General features: G+C 43.0%; 2 protein-coding genes across 2 annotated transcripts; one reads left to right on the top strand and one right to left on the bottom strand.

Annotated features, from left to right (window-relative positions):
- The first annotated feature begins 458 nt into the window (after positions 1-458).
- Positions 459-3,671, top strand: LOC120668898 (probable galacturonosyltransferase 3). The gene is made up of 8 exons (XM_039948703.1): positions 459-623; positions 747-811; positions 896-941; positions 1,036-1,182; positions 1,279-1,389; positions 1,587-1,921; positions 2,014-2,986; positions 3,132-3,671. The coding sequence occupies exons 1-8, from the start codon at positions 492-494 to the stop codon at positions 3,408-3,410; spliced, it is 2,088 nt and encodes a 695-aa protein (XP_039804637.1). The 5' UTR covers positions 459-491; the 3' UTR covers positions 3,411-3,671.
- Positions 3,672-9,104: 5,433 nt separating this feature from the next.
- On the bottom strand, positions 9,105-13,181 carry LOC120668897 (catalase isozyme B-like). Its single transcript, XM_039948702.1, has 8 exons — positions 13,016-13,181; positions 12,810-12,906; positions 11,561-11,838; positions 10,296-11,072; positions 10,064-10,153; positions 9,849-9,916; positions 9,658-9,751; positions 9,105-9,538 (listed from the first exon to the last, which is right to left on the bottom strand). The coding sequence occupies exons 1-8, from the start codon at positions 13,028-13,030 to the stop codon at positions 9,479-9,481; spliced, it is 1,479 nt and encodes a 492-aa protein (XP_039804636.1). The 5' UTR covers positions 13,031-13,181; the 3' UTR covers positions 9,105-9,478.
- Between the last annotated feature and the right edge of the window lie 8,310 nt (positions 13,182-21,491).

The following is a 21,491-nucleotide window of genomic DNA, read 5'->3' as shown; positions in this document are numbered from 1 at the left end:
TACCTGTCGGTTCGAGTGGTAACCAGCCAAATTCAATTTTTTTTCTTTTTTGGTTTAAATTCAAATGCACGCAAAGTATACTAAATGAATGTTTGTATAACATGTTTTAGTCTAAATGAACCTTCCAACCCTCTTTTGTATACTTTTATATTGTATTTGTATACTTTTGTATGCACGTTTTTTTATTTAACTTCAAATGCTCGCAAAATATACTAAATGAACGAATATTTGAAAAAATTTGATACCATTAAATTCGCCGCAACTTGAAGTATTTTTAGAAATTTTTTAAGAATTTTTTATTGTTTGAAATTCAAATTTAAATTTTAAATTTAGGCCAATTTGAAACTGTCCGGAACCGGTCCGGACCGATTTGACCGGTTACTGGTAAAACCGGACCGGTTCCGGTTGGTATTTTTAACCCTGCTCATCACCCAAATAAGAAGAAAAAAATTAAAAAGGAAATTCACATCCCATCACTCCACTCCCCGTCCATGGCGTCCTCCTCCACCGCCGCCTCCTCGTCGGCGGCAGCGGCAGCGTATCCCAGAACCCCCTTCTCCCTGCGGCGGCGCCCGGGTCTCCTCGCCTTCCTCTTCGTCTTCCTCTGCTTCATCTCCTTCCAGGTTGGTCCCATTGCCACTCGCCCCTTACTGTCCACTGCAACGGCGAAATGTTAGGTTCATCGATGAACTTGTAGAGTTAGGGCTTCTTCCTTTCTCATTGTTCCTGCCGCTTCTTCCCCGCAGGTCGTAATCCATGTGCCCTCCGCCAGATCGGCGGTGTCCCAGTGGCTCTTCTCCGGTCACCAAGGGTAAGGACCATCGCCATCGCTCCTTCATTCCTATGCGATTACAGGTTCTAACTTTGGTGTTGTCTCGCGATTTTGGATTGCCAGTGAACACCAGCGTCCCAAGAACTGCCCTGGGTGTGGCAATTCGCAGGTCGTTTCTGAATTTGTACGCCCAGGATTACTCAATGGGCACTGTATTCCTTTGCTTCCCAGGTTATTGAGTGTGTGTCGTGAATGGTTGGCAGGATGTGGGTAGTGCTGACAAGACGATTGCGTACACTGACCAGTATGGACGGATCAAGCTGTTCAAAGTGACCGCCAGAGAGTTTGCGTCGTCCTCTATCTGGGAGAACCCATGGTTGCCCAGAGATAGCCAACCGATAGCCAGAACCGTACGTGCTGAATAACAACATGCTGTTTGTGTAGAGAAGTTGGTAGGTTGTTCTTTATTGTACCTCTCATGGGTGTTTCTTCTTCTGTTGCACCAGCAAGAGGCTGCTGAGGATCTTCTACTAGCCAATGGATCAGAAGCCACCAATCTTTCAAGTGCAGAAACTCTGGAAACGAAAAGCGTGGATCCGATCAAATTAAAGCGACAGGTCAATTTCATTCACCCATTTGCAGTGGCTACAAATGCAGTACAATGGTTACCTGTTTATGTTGTGATAATTTAGTGACTATGAAATGCAGTAAAATGGTTATTTATTTATGTTATGAGCATTCTTGTTTGGTTTACTTCTGATGTGTTAATTTTACCCATCTGAGTGGATCTGGTGTGGTGCTATTGCTTCTGCAGGTATTTCGGCGTAGAAGAAAGGAGCAGAGGGTACAGGAGTTGCTTCAGGTGGATAAGAAGGTTGAACTTGAGATGCGAAATGCAGCGATAAACAGCTCAAGGAACTTTGATAATAAAGTTAGGGGCAGCTACAACATATGGAGGCCGGAGTTCCGCCTTACTAATACAGATTCAACCCTAAGGCTCATGAAAGATCAGATAATAATGGCCAAGTTATATGCCACTATTGCACTTTCCCAGAAGGAACCAGACATGTATGCCTTGCTCATGAAGTGCATAAAAGAAAGCCAAACAGCCATTGGGGATGCACTTATCGATAGCGAACTCGATTCGAGGTACTTCATTTCACTTCTAAAAATTAGTTAGGTTGGCTCTTTTCCACTTTGGTGTTGAAGGATAAGTTTCTTATCACCCCTCATTTCTGCAGTGCTTTAGAGAGAGCAAAAGCAATGGGGCATGTGCTGTCTTCGGCTAGAGATGTTCTGTACAGCTCGAGTGAAGTATCAAGAAAATTACGTGTTATGCTGCAGTCTACGGAACTAGATATCGATGCAGTTAAGAAACAGAATTCGTTCCTGGTTCAGCATGCTGCAAAGACTGTCCCCATGCCCTTGCACTGCCTACATATGCAGCTGACCACCGATTATTATTTTCGTGATGGTGTGACGAAGGAGCATTTTCATGATGCTGCTTTGAAGGAGGAAGAAAATAAAGCAAAGCTTGAGGATAGGTCACTCTATCACTATGCTATATTTTCTGATAATGTGCTTGCAGCCTCAGTAGTTGTCAGATCAACTGTGACAAATGCCAATGAACCAGAGAAGCATGTGTTCCACATTGTCACTGATAGACTTAATTTTGCAGCCATGAAGATGTGGTTCATCGCTCACCCTCCCCAGCTGGCTATTGTTCATGTGGAGAACATAGACAATTTCAAGTGGCTCAATTCATCGTACTGTTCTGTTTTGCGGCAACTTGAGTCAGCTCGGCTCAAAGAATATTACTTCAAAGCACATGATCCATCATCACTTTCTGATGGAAACGAGAATCTAAAGTACAGGAACCCCAAATATTTGTCTATGCTCAACCATTTAAGGTTCTACATGACAGAAATACACCCGATGCTTGACAAGATACTGTTTCTCGATGATGATATTGTTGTGCAGAAGGATTTGACGCCCCTATGGGATATAGATCTTAAAGGGATGGTAAATGGTGCCATTGAAACCTGTAAAGAGAGTTTTCATCGCTTTGACACTTATCTCAACTTCTCACACCCAAAGATATCAGAGAACTTCGATCCACGTGCTTGTGGGTGGGCGTTCGGAATGAACATGTTTGACCTGAAGGAGTGGAGGAAGCGAAATATCACTGGAATATACCATTATTGGCAAGATTTGGTAAGTATTGGAACAAATAGTTTGCTGTTGATTGTATTTTTGAATCACATTTTCCATCATGTGTCTTCTGTCTATAATAGCTATGGTACAGATATAACTTGAATGAATTTTGTTGTTTTGCTTACTAATAGAAGTCATGTTGCAGAATGAGGATCGCAAGCTGTGGAAGCTGGGTACATTACCTCCGGGACTAATTACTTTCTACAACCTGACATACCCATTGAATCGTACTTGGCATGTTTTGGGCCTTGGATATGATCCAGCTGTTGATATTGCTGAGATCGATAATGCTGCGGTAGTTCATTACAACGGGAATTACAAGCCCTGGCTTGACCTTGCCATTTCCAAGTACAATCCGTACTGGTCCAAGTATGTAGATCTTGGCAGCTCGCATGTTCAGCATTGCTATGCGAGTAAACAATGACATGTAAATCTTCATCCAGTTTTATTTTTCCTTTGGAGCATAAGTTATTTCACTAGGAGATGGTTAGACAGAGTAGTGGTGTGTCTAACGTAGTTTAGCCTTCATAATCTTGTCATTCTTCTGCATAGTAATGTGCCTACTCTTGTATCAACTGGTGAACATGGTGATTTATACCCTGCAACAAAGTAGGTGTTCTTTTTGTTCACTTTAGAATTTGCTGTACCTTGAATGAATTGCAAAAAGAATAAACCTTCACATCAATGAAGAAGTTCAACTTCTTATGTCCTGCAATGTGAACACTGTAGTTATAATGGAGTACTGATTTTAAGAATGTTGAGAACATGGATGTAAAGCAAAGCTCCCAATCTCAGAACTGTGCCAAAAAGCCTAGAACAAAAGGGCCTTGTTATGGATCAGTTGACTAAAACAGACTAGCTGTGAACGTATGTTGTTAGTCTCATTTATACTGTAGATGGCACTGAAAATGGTATTGCTAATGGTATAATACCTCTGTATATGGTACTTTATTTTCCATTTTCCTTATAAAAGTGGATTCTAGGAAACCATCTGTTTGTTTGAATGATTGTATGGCACCATTGGAAGGTCTATCTCAGTGAACTGAGGGCAGTTGTTCTGTCTTCATCTCTGCCTTGGACGTCCTGTAAATGTAACTAATGCAAAAAAAATCGAGAAAAAAAAAACTAACGCAAGCCAAATTAAGACCAGGAAAGGTGATGTGTCCTGTTGTAGGCACTTTATTCTTAAAGATACTGGCATGACTTTCTTCTTCTTCTTATTCTTATTTATGACTTAAGAAACACAAACATATTGTCAGAAATGATGAGTCATATACAATAGACGATACAATGCCAATTGATGAATTTGCAGCACACTAAGAAAACAACCGAAAATTCTGCAATGTCCAATAGACAATTAGTAGTAACATAATACTCACTATATGGTGATTACTCTTCGTATGACATGGCACAGCATGACCGAGTACTGAGGTACGTATTTCTGATATTACGCATTTCAACAGCGGCATCACTTATTAATGACCGCTCTCTGGGCGATTGCCTTGAGCACAGCACACCAAGCTGGATGATGACACAAAACATTCCTTCGTTCTGGTTGTATCTCTTGTAGCATTTCTCTTGTTTGCTTCATCATGAAGCCAGATTCTGGAATCTGCTATTTCCATGACCTTAGCCTCGGCAAAGTAATGTAGGCTTAACCCATCTCTGAACATATCGTCTGTTGGGCTTCTTCCTATAAACATTTCAATTAAAGTAATGCCGAGACTGTATACTACAAGCCCTTCTCCATATTCTGCAATTTGGAGCATAAATAAGTATGTGCAAAACTTGTTTAACGAACATACAGCTAATTGAATCTAATAATGTAAAGCAGATAGAAGCATATTGAAGTTACCTGGGGCAACATATCCTATGGAGCCTCTTATTCCGATGGTTCTATTTGAATTTAATAAGTTGTTCTTGCAGCTCCATTAAGAATTCTAGCAATGCCAAAATCTCCAACACAAGCCCTCATGTCCTGATTAAGAAGAATGTTGCTGGGCTTGAGATCACAGTGGACGATTGATGCCTGGCAACCATTATGAAGGTAGTCTATACTTCTGCAATGTCAACGGTAATATCTAAAACTCTGTTCCAAGGTGAGTGCTCCTGCTCCATTTCCACTTTGGCTTTCAGTATCTGAGTGGATCAATGTTTTACAGTCGCGATTAGTCGGGCTTATCGTTCCTGTAACACCGATAAGGAGTAACGACTAGGTCTGGGCGACTAGAATTCTAGTCGTCCGATTAGTCGTCGATTAGTCGCGATTAGTCGGCTGACTAGGCTGAAAAACGATCAATTTTGCTGTAATGGGCCGTGTTCACTGGGCGTTTGGACTACTGGGCTGGTATTAGGCCCATTAGGTTTTAGGTATCCTCTTAAGAAGGAGATGGTGCAATGCATATTTTGCAAGAAGTTTGTTCCTTCAGGAATTAAAAGGTTCAAGCAGCACCTTGCTGGGGTTTATGGGGATGCAGTGAAATGTCCGAAAGCTCCATAGATGGTCAGGAAAGACATGCATGCTTACTTGAAGAAGAAATCAAGAACTGTGCTTGTGCAATTAGATGAAGGTGAACAAGAGCAAGGGGCTGAAGCTGCAGAGGGTGAAAGGGATGAAGCTGCTGAACAAGAACCAGGAAAACAAGGAACAGCAAGAGTACCGGTACCAAGTTCTGGGACAAAGGTCAAGCATGCCAAGATGAAAATTGCTCAAGCTGCAATCACTTCATTCATAGTTTCTGGTCTAGTAAAACCACAAACACAGAAGTACTCCAAGTCAGTAAGTTCCATGCTTTGTGAACCACCAGAAGTAGTAGTAGCAAATAGGCATCAATCGAGGACTTCTCAACCTACTCTAGAGCACTGCATCATTGCAGTGTTCATGCTTGATATTATACAATGTAATGTATAGTATACATATCATATCGGTCCTGGTATGATAGGACGACTATACAGACGACTAGGCTCGACTAATCGACCTGATCGACGGCTAATCTCGACTAATCACCTTATCGGTGCCATGGCGACTAGGTTCGACCGAACGACTGTAAAACATTGGAGTGGATCCAGCCATCCAAGCTTCGATTAGGCATGAACTCGAAGCCTAGTGCTCGATTAGGCATGAACTCGAAGCCTAGTGCTCTGAAGTCTTGACGTTGGTGGTTATTGCATCGGTGCCTCACCCTTCACGGTGCTTCACATCCGGCCTGGAAACTTTTGTTCTATCCTGGTTGCTGAAGATTAAATACCTTGACAGCCACAGGAACACCGTGATTTTCTACAGTACCTCTGTACACTGAACCTTACCTTCCCTGAGAACCCATCGTTTGCTTTGAGTATTGTGTCGTATGAGGAGATGACAGTTGCTAATTCTTCACTGCAGCCTTAGACCTTCTGCAAAGAAATGCAGCTAAAGCAAGCCCAGAGAATAAAACCAGGATAGCTCCTGTTGTAAGTGCTGCTATTCTAAGAGACAGTGACATGGCCTTCTTATTTTTCCTTGCAGGAGAGTCTGGATATTGTGGTAGATGGAGCTGTGGTATTCCACCACATAACTCATTATTTCCGCATATTGATAGCCCAGTTAGATTCTTGAAAACCCCTTCTTTTGGTACTTCACCTTGTATAATTATTGAAGGGTAGATCAAGGCTAGCAGCGATGTTGAATTACCTAGGAGTTCTGGGATTGGTCCTGATAAATTAGTGTGCGCGAGGTGCAACTCAGGCAATTTGACAATGCTACCTTCAATAGAGCGAGGGGATGCTTGCCCTTCAGTTTGTTGTCTGACAAAAGTTTCGCTTCACAATTTGACTAAATGAGTTTTTTTTTCCAGAAGTGACCAATATTCAGATCATAAAGATATTCAATGGTGATGAAGCACGCTATATACTTGAGTTGGCTGAATGAAGAATCATATGGCCCTGAATCCATTAATTGAGATATTTTAAGTAGGCTTTGTAATTTGTATATATTTTTTTGTTAGCTAAATTTGTTCTTAGAGATTTCCTCTGCATACCCATTTATAAATTATAATAGGAATTGCAATGCGTGTACAGTTATATTTCTCAGTTGTCCTTCATGGTTTTGTTAGAACAGCATTAAATGGATGTGCTTCCCTAATGTGGGCAACTAAGCAAATAACAAACACAAATACTATTTAATCTTCGCAGTTATATAAGAACATAAATTGAAATCTTTTATCTGTTGTATCTACAGCCATCTGAAGCAAGTATATTTGGCATAATAGCATTAGTCTGAACCATTGGCATTGTACATCAACATCAACAAAGTCTTTTAATCCCAAACAAGTTGGGGTAGGCTAGAGTTGAAACCCAACAAAGACCATTATTCATGGTTCTGGCACGTAAATCACGGTTTTCCAAGCACTCCTATCCAAGGACAAATCTCTAGGTATACTCCAGTCTTTCAAGTCTCTTCTAATTGTTTCTTCCCATGTCAACTTCGGCCGGCCCCTGCCTCTCCTCATATTACCGTCGTGCTTTAGGATACCACTATGTACTGGTGCCTCTGGCGGTCTCCGTTGGACATGTCCAAACCATCTCAGCCGGTGTTGGATAAGCTTTTCTTCAATTGGTGCTATCCCTAGCCTATCCTATATATCATCGTTTCGAACTCGATCCATCCTTGTATGCCCACAAATCCAACGAAACATGCGATTGTACTGCAGAGAAAATATAGTGGACAGGCACCTTTGCCAGTTCTAATTTTGTTCAAAACCAGTCCAACATACTGTTGAGATTTGTTATTCTGATGATTTACCATGGCTGTGCTGTTCCCAGATCTTTGATCCGCAGAGAAAAGGACAGAAACATTACATCGAGGATCTATGCGACCAAGAGACTTTTAAGGTAACACAAGCACAATATTCCTATAATCAACTTTTCCCTAATCCAATAAATCCTAATATTCTCATATATCCTCTATTGTTTCCTACTCTCTGTCGACCTAGCTCTACAACATAAAAACGCACTGCCTGCTTTATGTCCATTTTGCAAACAGTGACAGCCCTCCCATTTAGTATTGGTCATCCATCTGCTTTCGATGCATTTTTCGGACATGGTACTGACAAAATGATCAGTAACAACATTTTCCACTTCAAAGACCTTTAGCTTGCAGTGCAATAATTCTTAATTCAAGAACTGTGATGCAATGATTTTGATCGGAATTTAATGCTATATATTTGCCAACAGGAACAACTGTTAATTTTCTATCTGACTGTATACAAGTGAAATGAAATTGGATTACTCAGGAAAGTCATTGTGTTTCAAGTTTAATAATCATTTGTATGCTTCATTCAATTATGCTAGATGGGTTCTTTTCTGTTGTAGGCATGACCTTCTATCATGATGTTTGTACCTTTTCCCATCACTTGTGTTAGGGGAAGAAATATCCTTGGTGATTATTATTGGAAAGACAATGGATCAAAGCATGAAGGATGCATCGTTGACAGAAAATACAGGTTGTGGCTCCATGTAGAGAACCGATATGAGAAGCCACATAGCAGGGCTGGAGTCCTTTTCTCTACATGATTGCTTCATGTTGTTGATAGACAGTTAGGGCCATATTGGGTGGTGATCCTTTGAACTTTGTCGTATTAGGTAATCTTCTACATATAGATCCAGATTGTGTCTTATTATTCCAGATCTGGTGAAACTATGTTGCGTTAAAGAATTGGAGAGGTAGAAGGATAGCTTGTGAAATAAACCTGCTACTTGTATTCAAGTGCCAGTTGCTGATTTACCTCTGGCTAATGATTTTGTTTCTTTTTAGCCTTAATTTTTTTTGCGTGTCACATGTATCCATTTTTTTTAATCTATAATTTATCCGTGGCATTAGCACACGCATCTTACTAGTGAAGGAATAAGACCTCTGGACAGCTCAAGAACAATAAGCAAGCAATCAAATACACTAACCAACTTGTATCACCGGTGAATTAATTCACAATGCACTGAGAATTGGTGAAAATCGTATAAATATGCTATGCAAACTTTTGAGTCGGCAAAGAATACCAAGTAAAACTTTTAGAGTCAGCCGACAACAGGGGGCAACAAATACGTCAGCAATTCGGCAAGGTTATCAAGCACATACGGTACCTAATAGCCATGAAAGCCTACAGGCAGGGTCAATTATTGATTTAAACTCAAAGTACACCTATGGTAAATCCATTACTGTATTTCTTCCTTTTAGGTGCCGAGCATCCTGCAAGGCAACAACGAAGCCAAACAACCACAACACCACACTGCTATTATAATCCACCACATTCTTCTTTATTGTACTGCATGTCTTTCTTGCAAAGATGAAGCAGGGCAAAGTTCCTGGATAGGATAACCACCACTGGTTCACACCTCAGGATACGTACTACTATCACGTCCATTAGTAATTATTCAATGTTACAATCATTCCCAACATCACACACTTCATGTTGTATCCACCTCCGGTGCGCCTCGTCTGTGCACGTATTCATCCTTGATCTACATGTTTGGTTTCAGGTTGAGCCTAGATGCCAGCTTCTGGCCGAGGGATGCATCGCACTGCAGCATAGGGGTAAACATACTCAGGTTTCAGCACCAAGATCAAAAGATAAGGATATGCACAGTTGTACATGGCCCCAATGGTGTGCATTTCACCAAAAACCAACAAAAACAAATACCTGAGACCAGTAGGAGATCCAAATGCTACGATGCTCATGGGTAACACGAGGATCTGAGAGAGCGTCGACCACCCGCTGGATGAACCGGTCTTGCCTGTGTGTTTCCACACCAAAACACTTTAATTAGCCAAACAACAGCTCAAACCCTTCCCATGCCTCAAAAACAATTAAACTCAGGTGGGAGGGCAAACCTTGCAGGGTCAAAGGATCGGTATCTCTCACCAGCCTGCTTGAAGTTGTTCTCCTTATGGATAATGCACTGCAGACCCAACATTACCAGATCAGAGATGAGCTCAATGATGACTTTTCGAATGGTCATCCACATATGCAGTACATAAGCACAATGTAGCCACCAGAGTATATTGGAACAACTTTAATGGTATTGTTATAATTTAAGTTTACTGACCTTCTCACGGCAGCCTGTCAGAACACGGGGAGGGATAGGAACCTTCTCAGCATGACGGACTGTATCAAACCTCGAAGGGAAGTAGTTCACCTGAAAAATCAAGGAAAATAGATATATGTGCAAATGAGATTTCATTGTATTTATGTTAATGGCTAGAAATACTGTATAATGGGTGCAACAGACCGGCATGCTAAGGGTCTAAGGGAGGTAAAAATGCCAAAGAACAAAGTACCTCTTCATCCCTGTGCATGAAGTTCATGAAGCCATCATGGTGGTTGTTGTGGTGAGCACATTTTGGTGCATTCACAGGAAGCATCAGATAGTTTGGACCAAGGCGGTGCCTTTGGGTGTCAGCGTAGGAGAAAATTCTCGTCTGAAGTAGCTTATCGTCAGAATAGTGGATTCCAGGGACAATGATAGCTGGGCAGAAAGCAATCTGTTCATTTTCTGCAAAGAAGTTATCGATGTTCTTGTTCAGGACCATCCTTCCAACAGGCTGCAGTGGGATGATATCCTCTGGCCAGGTCTTGGTGACATCAAGTGGGTCAAAATCAAATTTATCCTCATGGTCAGGATCAATGGTTTGAATGTAAAGCTTCCATTCTGGGAAATTCCCAGCCGCAATAGAATCATATAGATCCTTTGTGGCATGGCTGTGGCAGGTGCCTCCAACAGTAACAGCTTCATCATCCAACAAGCATTTCACACCACAAGTAGGCTTCCAATGGAATTTGACAAGGTGAGGCTTTCCAGCCCTGTTGATCAAGGTGTAGGTGTTCACACCAAAACCCTCCATGTGCCTGTAGTTGAGTGGGATGCCAACATCATCAAAGAGAAAGGTGAACATGTGCATGCTCTCTGGGTGGTGTGAGAAGAAATCTACTATTCTCCAGTTCTCCTGCAAATTGGTCTTTGGGTTTGGCTTGAAAGCATGAACCATGTCAGGGAATTTCATCCCATCTCGGATGAAAAAGGCAGGCATGTTGTTACCCACAAGGTCAAAGTTACCCTGAAAATAGCAGGACGAAATCCATCAAGATCTATCCCTTGGATATAAAAAGGTCAATATAAGGTGTCAGCAACTGGGAGAAAGTTAATGAACAGCATAGAAATAGGTCAGCAGCATGTCTCCACCAAAGAATATCCTAAACTCCCAATGATAAGGTGAACAGTCAATTGCATAGGCCCACAAGTTCAAAAGGGGGAGGGGGTAATCAGCCATTCAACTGAGAAAAACAACGAATGATTGGATGTAAGATATCATTAGCAGCTCATGGCAAGGACACTATTCAAGTTACCATTGCTAGGTTAAAAATTGTTACTACAGTTTTTGATGAATGCATTAGGAATATTTAGACAGAAACATATTGGCCAAAATGTGTCGCAGAACTTGCAGAGGTTTTTGAAGAAGTTCATGTCCAAATCATAACAGCAAACAGAGCAGTCAAAATAGGTACACATTTTTCAGGGAAGCAAGTTAAGATTTTTCATCAGTACCTCTCTGGTGTAGAACTTGACAGCAAAACCACGTGGATCCCTCAAGGTCTCAGGGCTTCCACGCTCATGCACAACTGTGGAGAACCGAACAATAACAGGGGTCTGAACCCCAGGAGCTCGGAGAAAATCAGCACATGTAAGGTGAGAAACATCGTGAGTTACTTCAAAGAAACCCTTGGCACTGGCTCCCCGTGCATGGACTACACGTTCAGGGATACGTTCCCTGTCGAACTGAGCAAGCTTTTCAATCAGATGGTAGTCCTCAAGGAGGATGGGTCCTGCCAGAGAAGAATACATCATGTCAAGCCATGAATGAGAAATTGTACGTAATAATTCCAAAACATAAGTGCTGCTGGTAGACCAAAAAATACTCCTAAAAAAAGAAGTTGCCAGGTTTTTTTTGCAGCATCACTGATAGGAACATATTGGTTATAATAGGTGCAAATATATCCTGTAATTGTTGTGGTACTTTCTGTGACGATGACATTTAGAAGAACCAAACTTGAGTTCCAATCACTTTCAAGGTCATAGGAGAACAGGGTATGTTCTTGTGGTAGTAATTCAACCCTACCCAGGTAATCGTCAAAGGTAGATGTACCAGGTGTCCAGGTCAGTAACAATCAGCTACGGTGATTACCCCCTCACTTTACTACCATGAAATTGCTAATCAAGTTAGATTTATCAGTATAAATGAATTATGGCTTATTGTATCTGAAAGGCACTTTATTCCTTTAAGACAAATAAATAGTTTGACAGTGATTGACGAAAATATCCAGACAAAAGACTGAAACATAAGGTCCCCCTCCCCCCCCCCCCCCTAGAGTTGTCAAGGAACGTGACCTTTACACTTTTACAGAATTGCAGAAGAGTAACCATAACTCAGTTGAGTACTTTTAATAAATAGAAGCAGGCTAAACAATCGATATGGAACAGCAATGAAAATTGTACACATAGAATAAATGAAAATAGCTTCAAGATGCAAACTTTGGATGAGCATAGCAAGTAGCAAGGCACAATCGGTCACGTCTAGTGTTGTTAGAGTCGAGGTTGCACAGCCCACTGGTCCTGAGATGAGGAGGAGGAGAAGCCTCTGATTCCCCAGGGGTGCCCCAGATCATCGCATCGCGAATTCGCGACCACGTATCCGTGTGATTAAGGTCACCCAGCCACATGAGGCACGTATGCTAAACGCAGGGGGTGAAAAAGAGAAAAAAGGGAAGCAAAGGCAGAAGCGACAGGGAAGGAGTACCTCGCTGGCCGACGGTGAGGGCGGAGTTGTTGTTCCAGACGGGGGCGCCGGAGTTGGTGGTCCAGAAGCTGGTGTTGTTGCCGCTGGACGGGCGGTGCTGCAAGAACCAAGAGGGGAAATCCGATCAGATCGAGGATCTCTAGACTCTAGAAGGGAGGGAGGGAGGGAGGGAGGGAGCCAGGAGATGGCTCAAAGGCAGGACTAACCTTGTACGGATCCATGGCTGGCTGGGCCGGGATCGCGGCGGGATTGGGTCCTGGAGGAGCTGCGCTGCTTGGGGGAAAGGAGCAATGGTGGTTGACGATAAGGACGAGGAGTGCCCCGGGGAAGAAGCAATGCAAGAGGAGAAATATAATGGGGGAAGAGGAGAGGAGGCGAGGAGGAGGACGGTTTCGTTCTCCGCTCGCTCTCGATTCGCCTCCCCGTCCACGTGGACTTGTTTACTATTTCACCCGGTCGGCGGAAGGGCCCAATTGCAGACACAGAGCCTTGTGCTACACCTATGCTTTCCGGTGTCTGTGCTTGCCACGAACAATGTACAGTATTTTTCTTTTTATCTTTTCAGTTTTGTTGCAAAAAGCTATATTGTTACGAAACAAGACAAGAATATCGACGTATGTATGTGCACTATATGCATACAAACAGATGGAGCAGACTTTATCTATTTCTGTAGCTAGATATATATGTTCCTTCAATTATATATGATATATATATCGAAAAATAGCTACTCTCACATGTGTATCTCATGATATTGGACGTATCTGATCTAAAAGAAGAATATGTACATGAAGTATGTAATCGTACTAGAATATCTATAATGATATATACTTTGGGTGATCATACATAGAGTATATATGTAGACATATTTATTTTTTATATATTATTAGTAAAGTACATGTAACTATAATATATTTAAAAAGGGGATGTTTTTGAAATTTGTATATATATCTCTTTAATTATTTTAGAATTAGTATACTAACATATTCAAAATGATAAATAAAATGATTATATGAGTACACGAATGTTGTATATTAATGATGAAAGTAGTTACACGTGAGACGTGGCGACGACAGAAGCAGCATCCGCTAGGAGACTCCTCCCTTCACACGACGTGGTGGCATGGAGAGAAGGCGCGGTCATATGGATCAGAGCTCCTTGCTGATGGTGACATAGATACAACTATGGTATGGGACATTCCGTGTTGTGTTTGGACTTTCGGTTTTGGATCAGCTACCTCTCTTTTTCTTTCCTTTTTATTTCTTGAACTGTGTGTGTGGATCGGCTCATCAGCTCCGTGACAACGGTGTGTGTCACTGTATGGCCGGGTTCGCGCACTCCAATTTAGGTTAGATTCAATCAAAAGTTCAATACTTTATCCGGTCGGTACATGATCCATCATCGCGATGTGATAAAATACCCAGCAAGTGCGCTGTGCCCTCGTGCAGTAGGCACCACCAATGTTTTAAATAGCGGTCTAAGTCATTTAGCTATCTATGTCTAAAAATAGACTATAGCCGGCTATAGCGGGCTATAGCGGCATCTAAGATCTAAATTATACATAAAAAAAACTTAGCTAAATTTCTCTAAAACAGCTATAGTCGGAGATTTAAAACCTTGGGCACCACTAGATAGGGGGCCTTCCTCGTCCTTTATTATCAGAGAGAAAATATGGATTGATACTTTTATTAAACGGATCTACTATCCATCCAGGTGCTCCTATCGGACGGTACCACCAGAGAAAATTCTCGGCGCAACATCGTAAATGACCGAATCAAATGAAATGCTTAGAACATACTGTTGCAATATTTATTTGAAACATTTGTAACATTGAAAATAAGTGTTTACGATATCAAAAACATGTTGAAAAATTGTTGTGTTAGCCATCCGTTGGTGATGTGCAAAAAAAAATCTATCACAACATTTGTTTCAAGTTGCATGAAAGATTCAAATTCTCATTAAAGATGCAACATTCAGATAAAAATATCTAAATCTATTTTTACAATATCCATATGGAACACTTGCAACTTCCTTATAAAACATCTGAAACATACGATTGCAACATGTGTCGTCAAACTCCTTCGCCTTATCTTCTAACTCTGCACTCCATGGCTACGCTTGTGCTATGGCTGCCGTCACCGCCAACTGCGGTCTCATGGAGCTCGCCGCTGCTCCTCCCCACCACCGCTCCTCCCTAGTGCCCCCACACCACCCTGCCGCCGCACGACGCCGTCCAATGGATCGGACGTTCTGTCCTAGTAATTTCCGTTTATCCTAGTAATTTTCGTTTATTAAATCATCATTTCTAGTATATCTTTTGTTTTTTGACTATGCTACAGACGAGGAAATTTTTTTAGCCCTACACTACCAATCGAAAAATCCGCCCCTTCGGGATCGAACCCGCGCTACTATGCAGTTCGGCCTCTCGTTTTTTAAGCAAAAAAAACACAGGGATCGAGGGTGAAGGAAGGCGTTTTTTTCTATTTTTCTATTTTTAAAAATATTTTTTATAGAAATATATTTTTTGTTTCACAATTTACAGTTCTATACCCCTGCCGCCCCCCTGCCGGGCGGTAGGGACCTATATGTAATTAAAATTTGAGTTCTATTGCATGGAGGCCCCTACCACCCGGTGGAGGGGCGGTAGGCAGGCCGACCGCCCGGGCGGCAGGCTCCCCCCAATATAAAAGCTGAGGTCCCCCCACACATGCATTTGCAGCAAACAACATCCATAGAGGGAAAAAGGAGAGACGTGGTGTGAGGGAGGGAGTTGCAACAGCGAAGTCCTGCCGGATTCCGCACTTGTGATCTGCAGGTAAGTTACGTATGAATCTATTAATATTGTAAAGAAATTTAATTTAATTAATGCTATAGTATTAAAATTTCATTTCAATATTAAAATTTCAGTTTATTACAGACTTGTTTCTAAATTAATTATAAATTAAAATAGAATTAAGTTTTGGATAGTGAAATATAGTATTAAACTTGTTTCTAAATATTGCAGTATAAGGCAATGACTGCCTCCAATTTTGGAGGATTTTCACGGACCGAAGAAAAATCTAGTATAATACTTGAGATCATGATACATCTTGTAATCAGTAAGAAGTTGGATGTATTAGCGGATGGTACGATACAGATGGTGTTGTCAAAATTAGTTGAGTTTAAAGATTTCACATTATTTCGAGGTATTACAACACAAGATGTAAAGGAACACCTGTTAGAACGTCGGAAGATATACATGAGGGTATGTGAACTAGCGAATCATCCTAATATTATTGGATTCTTACAAAATACTTGTGATCATCCTAAGTGCCAAACCGCATCTCAAATATTTTTTGTTTAGCCCGCCAAGCCTTTGCATAGCTGATCACATACTGGAAATTTTGTTCAATGTCCCTAATTATCAATGCAGGCTCGTAATCCATTTTGTCAAGAATCACCCCATACATCTTCTTGGCCACGAAAGTAGATGTGATATTACGGTGATGTCCCACAACACCTGTCAATCTACAAGTATGTGGTGTAACAATTGAACATTCCCAGTGTGTTTTGAACTTCCTCTTGTAGGCATGCACTCGCTAATGTACAGTCTCTATCTGCACACCTCACCTCATATTCTTTGCTGCTAGACTTCAACACTCTGAATTCCTTCCTCAGAGATATAGCCCAAACCTTCATAGCATCCTTCATATCTTCAATGGTACGATACATTGCCCCTTGTATGACCTCATTCACTCTGTATTTAAACTCCGGACATCTAATATCTTGTACCACTGGATTCCCAAAACCCTCTTCACGCCATTCACCTAGTACTGGGAAGCGCTCATCGTCCTCATCGTCCGATGAGTCCCCACATTGCTCTATTATTTGTGCATCCTGGTCTTCTTTCTCCATGTCCTCCACAATTCTAGGTATCCGCTCGCCTTCATCTGCTAAACCTTGTGGTTCTGGTTCTGGAGCTTGTACGTTCTCTTCTTCTTTATCCTCTTCCAACTCTTCATTCCAGTCATATGTTGTGTGTGTTGATCCTTCACCTAAATAACCGACCTTCTGGTGAATCTGAATTACCATTGCAAGAGGCCACCCTCTTTGAAGAGCTGCGTGCATGTAATGTTTCCATTCTTCCGTACTACTTATAAGCGTTAACTCCCAGAAATCCCCATTTGTTTCCCAGGAAGTCACGGTATGAACCTTAACCAAATGGGTCTTTGGATTCACATTGAACTTCCCGTGAAACTATTTGCGTATGGAACCAAAACTTCTCTCTAGGGGTTTATCTAGACTGCACTGTCTTCGTTCCAATGCTGATAGATTTACTCCATAGGAATCATGAGTAATTCTATAGAAATCACCGTAATGAACTTGAAACACCACCTTGCTCGCCATATCTGGCCATTCAAAGACTTAATTTTAATTAAACCAGTTTCTAAAACCATGGTACGACTTCAATTATAACCACTAATCCGAACCCTAAGCGGTTACAATTGTAAAAAACACTAATCACAGAATTAAAAATACAAAAAATTTAGAATGATAAAGTTGAGAAATATTGGTTACCTGCGATTCGGATCTAAAATCCGGCAGGGCTTCGCTGTTGCAACTCCCTCCCTCACCACACGTCTCTCATTTTTCCCTCTATGGATGTTGTTTGCTGCAAATGCAGGTGTGGGGGGCTCAGCTTTTAGCTTTTATATTGGGGGGAGCCTGCCGCCCCCCTGCCGGGCGGTCGGCCTGTCTGCCGCCCCTCCACCGGGCGGTAGGGGCCTCCATGCGATAGAACTCAAATTTTAATTACATATAGGTCTCTACCGCCCGGCAGGGGCCCGCAGACGGGCGGTAGGCTCCCTGCCGCCCCCTGCCGGGCGGTAGGAGTATAAAACTGTAAATTGTGAAACCAAAAATATATTTCTGTAAAAAACATTTTTAAAAAATATAAAAATAGAAAAAAAAGGCGTGAAGGAAGCCCAGCCGCACGACGCGCGGCCTCCTGGGCCGGCCAGTCGCGCGCTCGGGAGCACGACTAGTCCGAGAGATACACAGCCCAACGTTTTCTCTTTTTTCCCGATACATACACAGCCCACTTATCATATCACACGCAACCAGCAGCCCACTTATTAAATGCTTTTTTTTTGACTGTCAACGGGGGGAGAGGATCCCCACCTGATTGTATTGCCAAATTGCCCCAAATGGCTGAATTCAAGAAAGTTTTACAGTTGGCGAACACTTGGCAAAAGTGTCACCCACTCAACTCCAACACCAAACACGTTTTTTAGCTTATCTAGCCATTATGCAGCCTCGCGCACCAGGCCGCCACTACCCAGCGGTCTTCTTGGCGTAGTCTATGTTTCCATAGCTCTACATCTGCTCGGCAGGCCCTCAGCGTCTCTTGAATCGTCGCTCTTTCTCCCCGAAACACCACATTGTTGCGGCGTTTCCACAGCTCCCAACAGCACAGCAAGATGAAGGTACTAAAGTGCTTCTCTGGCATCGCCTGTGGTCGAGAGATCCGCAGAAGCACGCTATCTGTGTCGCTCGATGAGATGTCCATTCCCAGTTCTTCCCAGAAGCGGGCTGCAAACTCGCATTGCAATAGTATATGGGCGGTAGTTTCAGTTGATTCTCCACAGACCTCACATCTATCATCAGGCACAATCTTCCTTCTGGCTAGGTTGGCCCGGCATTGGAGTCGGCTTCTGTTGACAAGCCATCCGAAGAATTGAACACGGGGAGGTGCTCTACTTTCCCAGACAAAAGCCGCGCGGGCGTCCATGTTGTCACTGCGCGCCCTCAATACTTGATACAGAGGCTTACTTAGCAACTTATTATTCTCATCCGCCATAGGGCAGTAGCGTTGGTCTCCTCCTTCCTGCAAGGTAACCTGCGAGAGTGCCGCCTGCAATTCCCTGAGTTCCTCCCTCGCCTGTGGCGTGAGCCTAGGCACTAGGCATGGCTCCACGCCTGCTTCCACCACGTCCCGGACGCTTGCTTCTGCATTCTTCACATGGCTGAACAGCACCGGGAACCTAGTGGCAAGATCGTCCTCCCCGAGCCAAGCATCTGACCAAAACGACGTGTCCCTCCCACTGACAACGCTGCAGGTGGTGATGGCTCTATATAGTGGCAGTAGTGCTCTCAACGCAATCCAGTGTTCCCCTTCTATGCTCCCTTCCATTGTGGCCATGCAAACTCGCTCCCTTGCCCAGCGTGCCCAGGAGGAGGTGGTCGCAGTGTGCAATCTATGAAGTAGTTTCAGCATGAGGCAAGTGTTCTGTGTCTGCAGGTCCTTGACCCCGAGACCACCCGCGGCCTTGTCCAGGCACACATCGTCCCATGCGACCAAGCACCGCGCGCCAGACGCCTCTTTCTCCCCGGCCCACAGAAACCCTCTTCTTTTCTTGTTCACTGCCTTGATCACCCCAGGCTGCAGTTGCATCACGCTCATAGCGTAAACCAGTTGGCTGTCCAATACCGTATTCACCAACACCAGACGTCCCATGGGGTTTAGGAGCGCCGCTTGCCATCCTGCCAAGTATTTGTCCGCTTTTGCGATGAGCGGAGCGAACGCGGACAGTCTGAGTTTAGTACTTGACAACGGCAGACCCAAGTACGTCTGCGGGAAACCTTCCTGCTTGCATCCCAGTTCAGCGACACACTGATGCACTACCTGCTCTTCCATGTGCATTGGCACCATCACACTCTTGTGAAAGTTGATACACAGACCAGTGGCTTGACTGAAGGTGTCCAGTACCTGTTTGAGACGCTTGACGCCCTCCAGTTCTCCACGCAGCACCAGGAGAGTGTCGTCAGCGTACTGGAGTACTGCACAAGGCGCGCCATCCACGGCAGGGTGCCGGATCACTTGTTCGCGCTTGATCAAGCTCTGAAGTACATCCGCGACCAGCAAGAACAGGTACGGTGACATGGGATCTCCCTGGCGCAAGCCTCTCGCGCAGCTGATCCACGGGCCCGGGCACCCATTCAGTAGCACAGCAGTCTTCGACGTCCGAAGCAACTCCTGGACCCAGCCCCTCCAGCGATCACTGAACCCTCGTGCCCTCAAAACCGCCTGTAACCCGTCCCAGTGGACAGTGTCAAAAGCTTTGGCGAAGTCGAGTTTGAGCACCAGTGTTGGGTTTCGCCGGCGATGGCAGCATTGCACAAGTTCCATTGCATAGACAAAATTTTCAGAGATTGACCGACCTTTCAGGAAGCCAGTTTGGTCGATGTCCACCAGAGATTGGATTTCGCGTTGCAGTCTGCTCGTGAGGACCTTGGAGATGATTTTTACACTACAGTTTTGCAGGCATATAGGCCGATAGTCTCCAATGCTAGCCGCTGCCGGTTTCTTCGGGAGCAGGACCATGTAAGACCTATTGATCCTCTCTAGCTCTACCTGGCCACCGTGGAACATGTGTAGCAGATGCATGACCTGCGGTCGTACTGTGTCCCAAGCTTTTACATAGAATCCTGGTCCGAATCTTATTAAATGCTTAGGCCCGACCGACCCTGTGAAGACCTCCTAATAGGAGGCCCAGGCGTCGACGGAAAATATTCTAACTACACATTATGGTGGTGATTGGGGGCCCACTTGTTACCCTATGAAGGACTAATAGAGGCCTAGGCGTTGATTGAAAAAAAAAATCAAACAAACGTGCTGCTGTCAGTTTGAGTAAGTAGTACTCCCGTACGTACGTAGTAGTAGAAATCTATCCTGTGAAGACCCTTCTTCGATGTCTTGTTGTCCTATCTATGCGCTGTACTTTTGTTTTTCCTTCAAAACTCACACTTAACGTTGATTATTATTTATATATTAAAGGATCAGAGTAATAAAATAACATACCACGCACACAGTACATATTGTGGTGTGTGCGTGTATGCATGCTCACGTGTGTGATGGTGTGAATGTGGTATATATATGTGCGTGTGTGCATCTTCAATATACTCTTTACACGATAAGGAAAAAAGTTATGTATATCTATCCTATCGAGTTTCATTTATTCTAAAAAAATCTATCGAGTTTCATGAACATAATATATAAGACTTCCTGGGTCTTCACCATGGTGGCAGGACTAGGAACTTTTTCCATTAAATTTTGAACTTAGATTAGATGCAAGATTTATCATGTCCTTGCTTGCATTGTGCACTAACAAAAAACAGATGAAGTTTTATCGGTAAGGTGTCATAACAACCTTGGAAGCCCGTACTCTTATTGGAAACTAATTAAGCCCATACTTAAAGTAGTGAGAAATGACAGAAAACGGGAGAAATAATAACCAAAAGGTTAAATTATGGAGGAAACCCCAAAGAATGACCTATCCCAGTCCACCACTCAAAGGGAGAAGGAAGGTCGGGTCGGGTCGAGTGGCACAACCAGGCTATATAGACCTATGCTCACAACCTATAGTTGGCACATGTCTTTGATATACTTTCTAAAAAATAAAATAGCATATCTAAGATCTCATGAACATGTATAAGACTTACTTGATCTTAGCCATGGCACCTTGGATTAGGATTTTTTTCTTAGATTACATAGTACAAACTCAGACACTCCCAAAGTCACAACACAAATAAGAAATATTAGAAAAATGTAAATAAATAATATCTCACATGTTTGTTATTGTATTTCATAGGAAGGGGATGGGTAGACTAAATGTCTAGTGATTTTGTCGGGTTACTATCAAATAT

Source organism: Panicum virgatum, chromosome 4N (assembly GCF_016808335.1).
Source record: "Panicum virgatum strain AP13 chromosome 4N, P.virgatum_v5, whole genome shotgun sequence".
In the NCBI taxonomy this organism is placed as follows: Eukaryota; Viridiplantae; Streptophyta; class Magnoliopsida; order Poales; family Poaceae; genus Panicum; species Panicum virgatum.
Note: the sequence above shows the minus strand (reverse complement) of the source record. Positions and strands in the feature narration are given on the sequence as shown.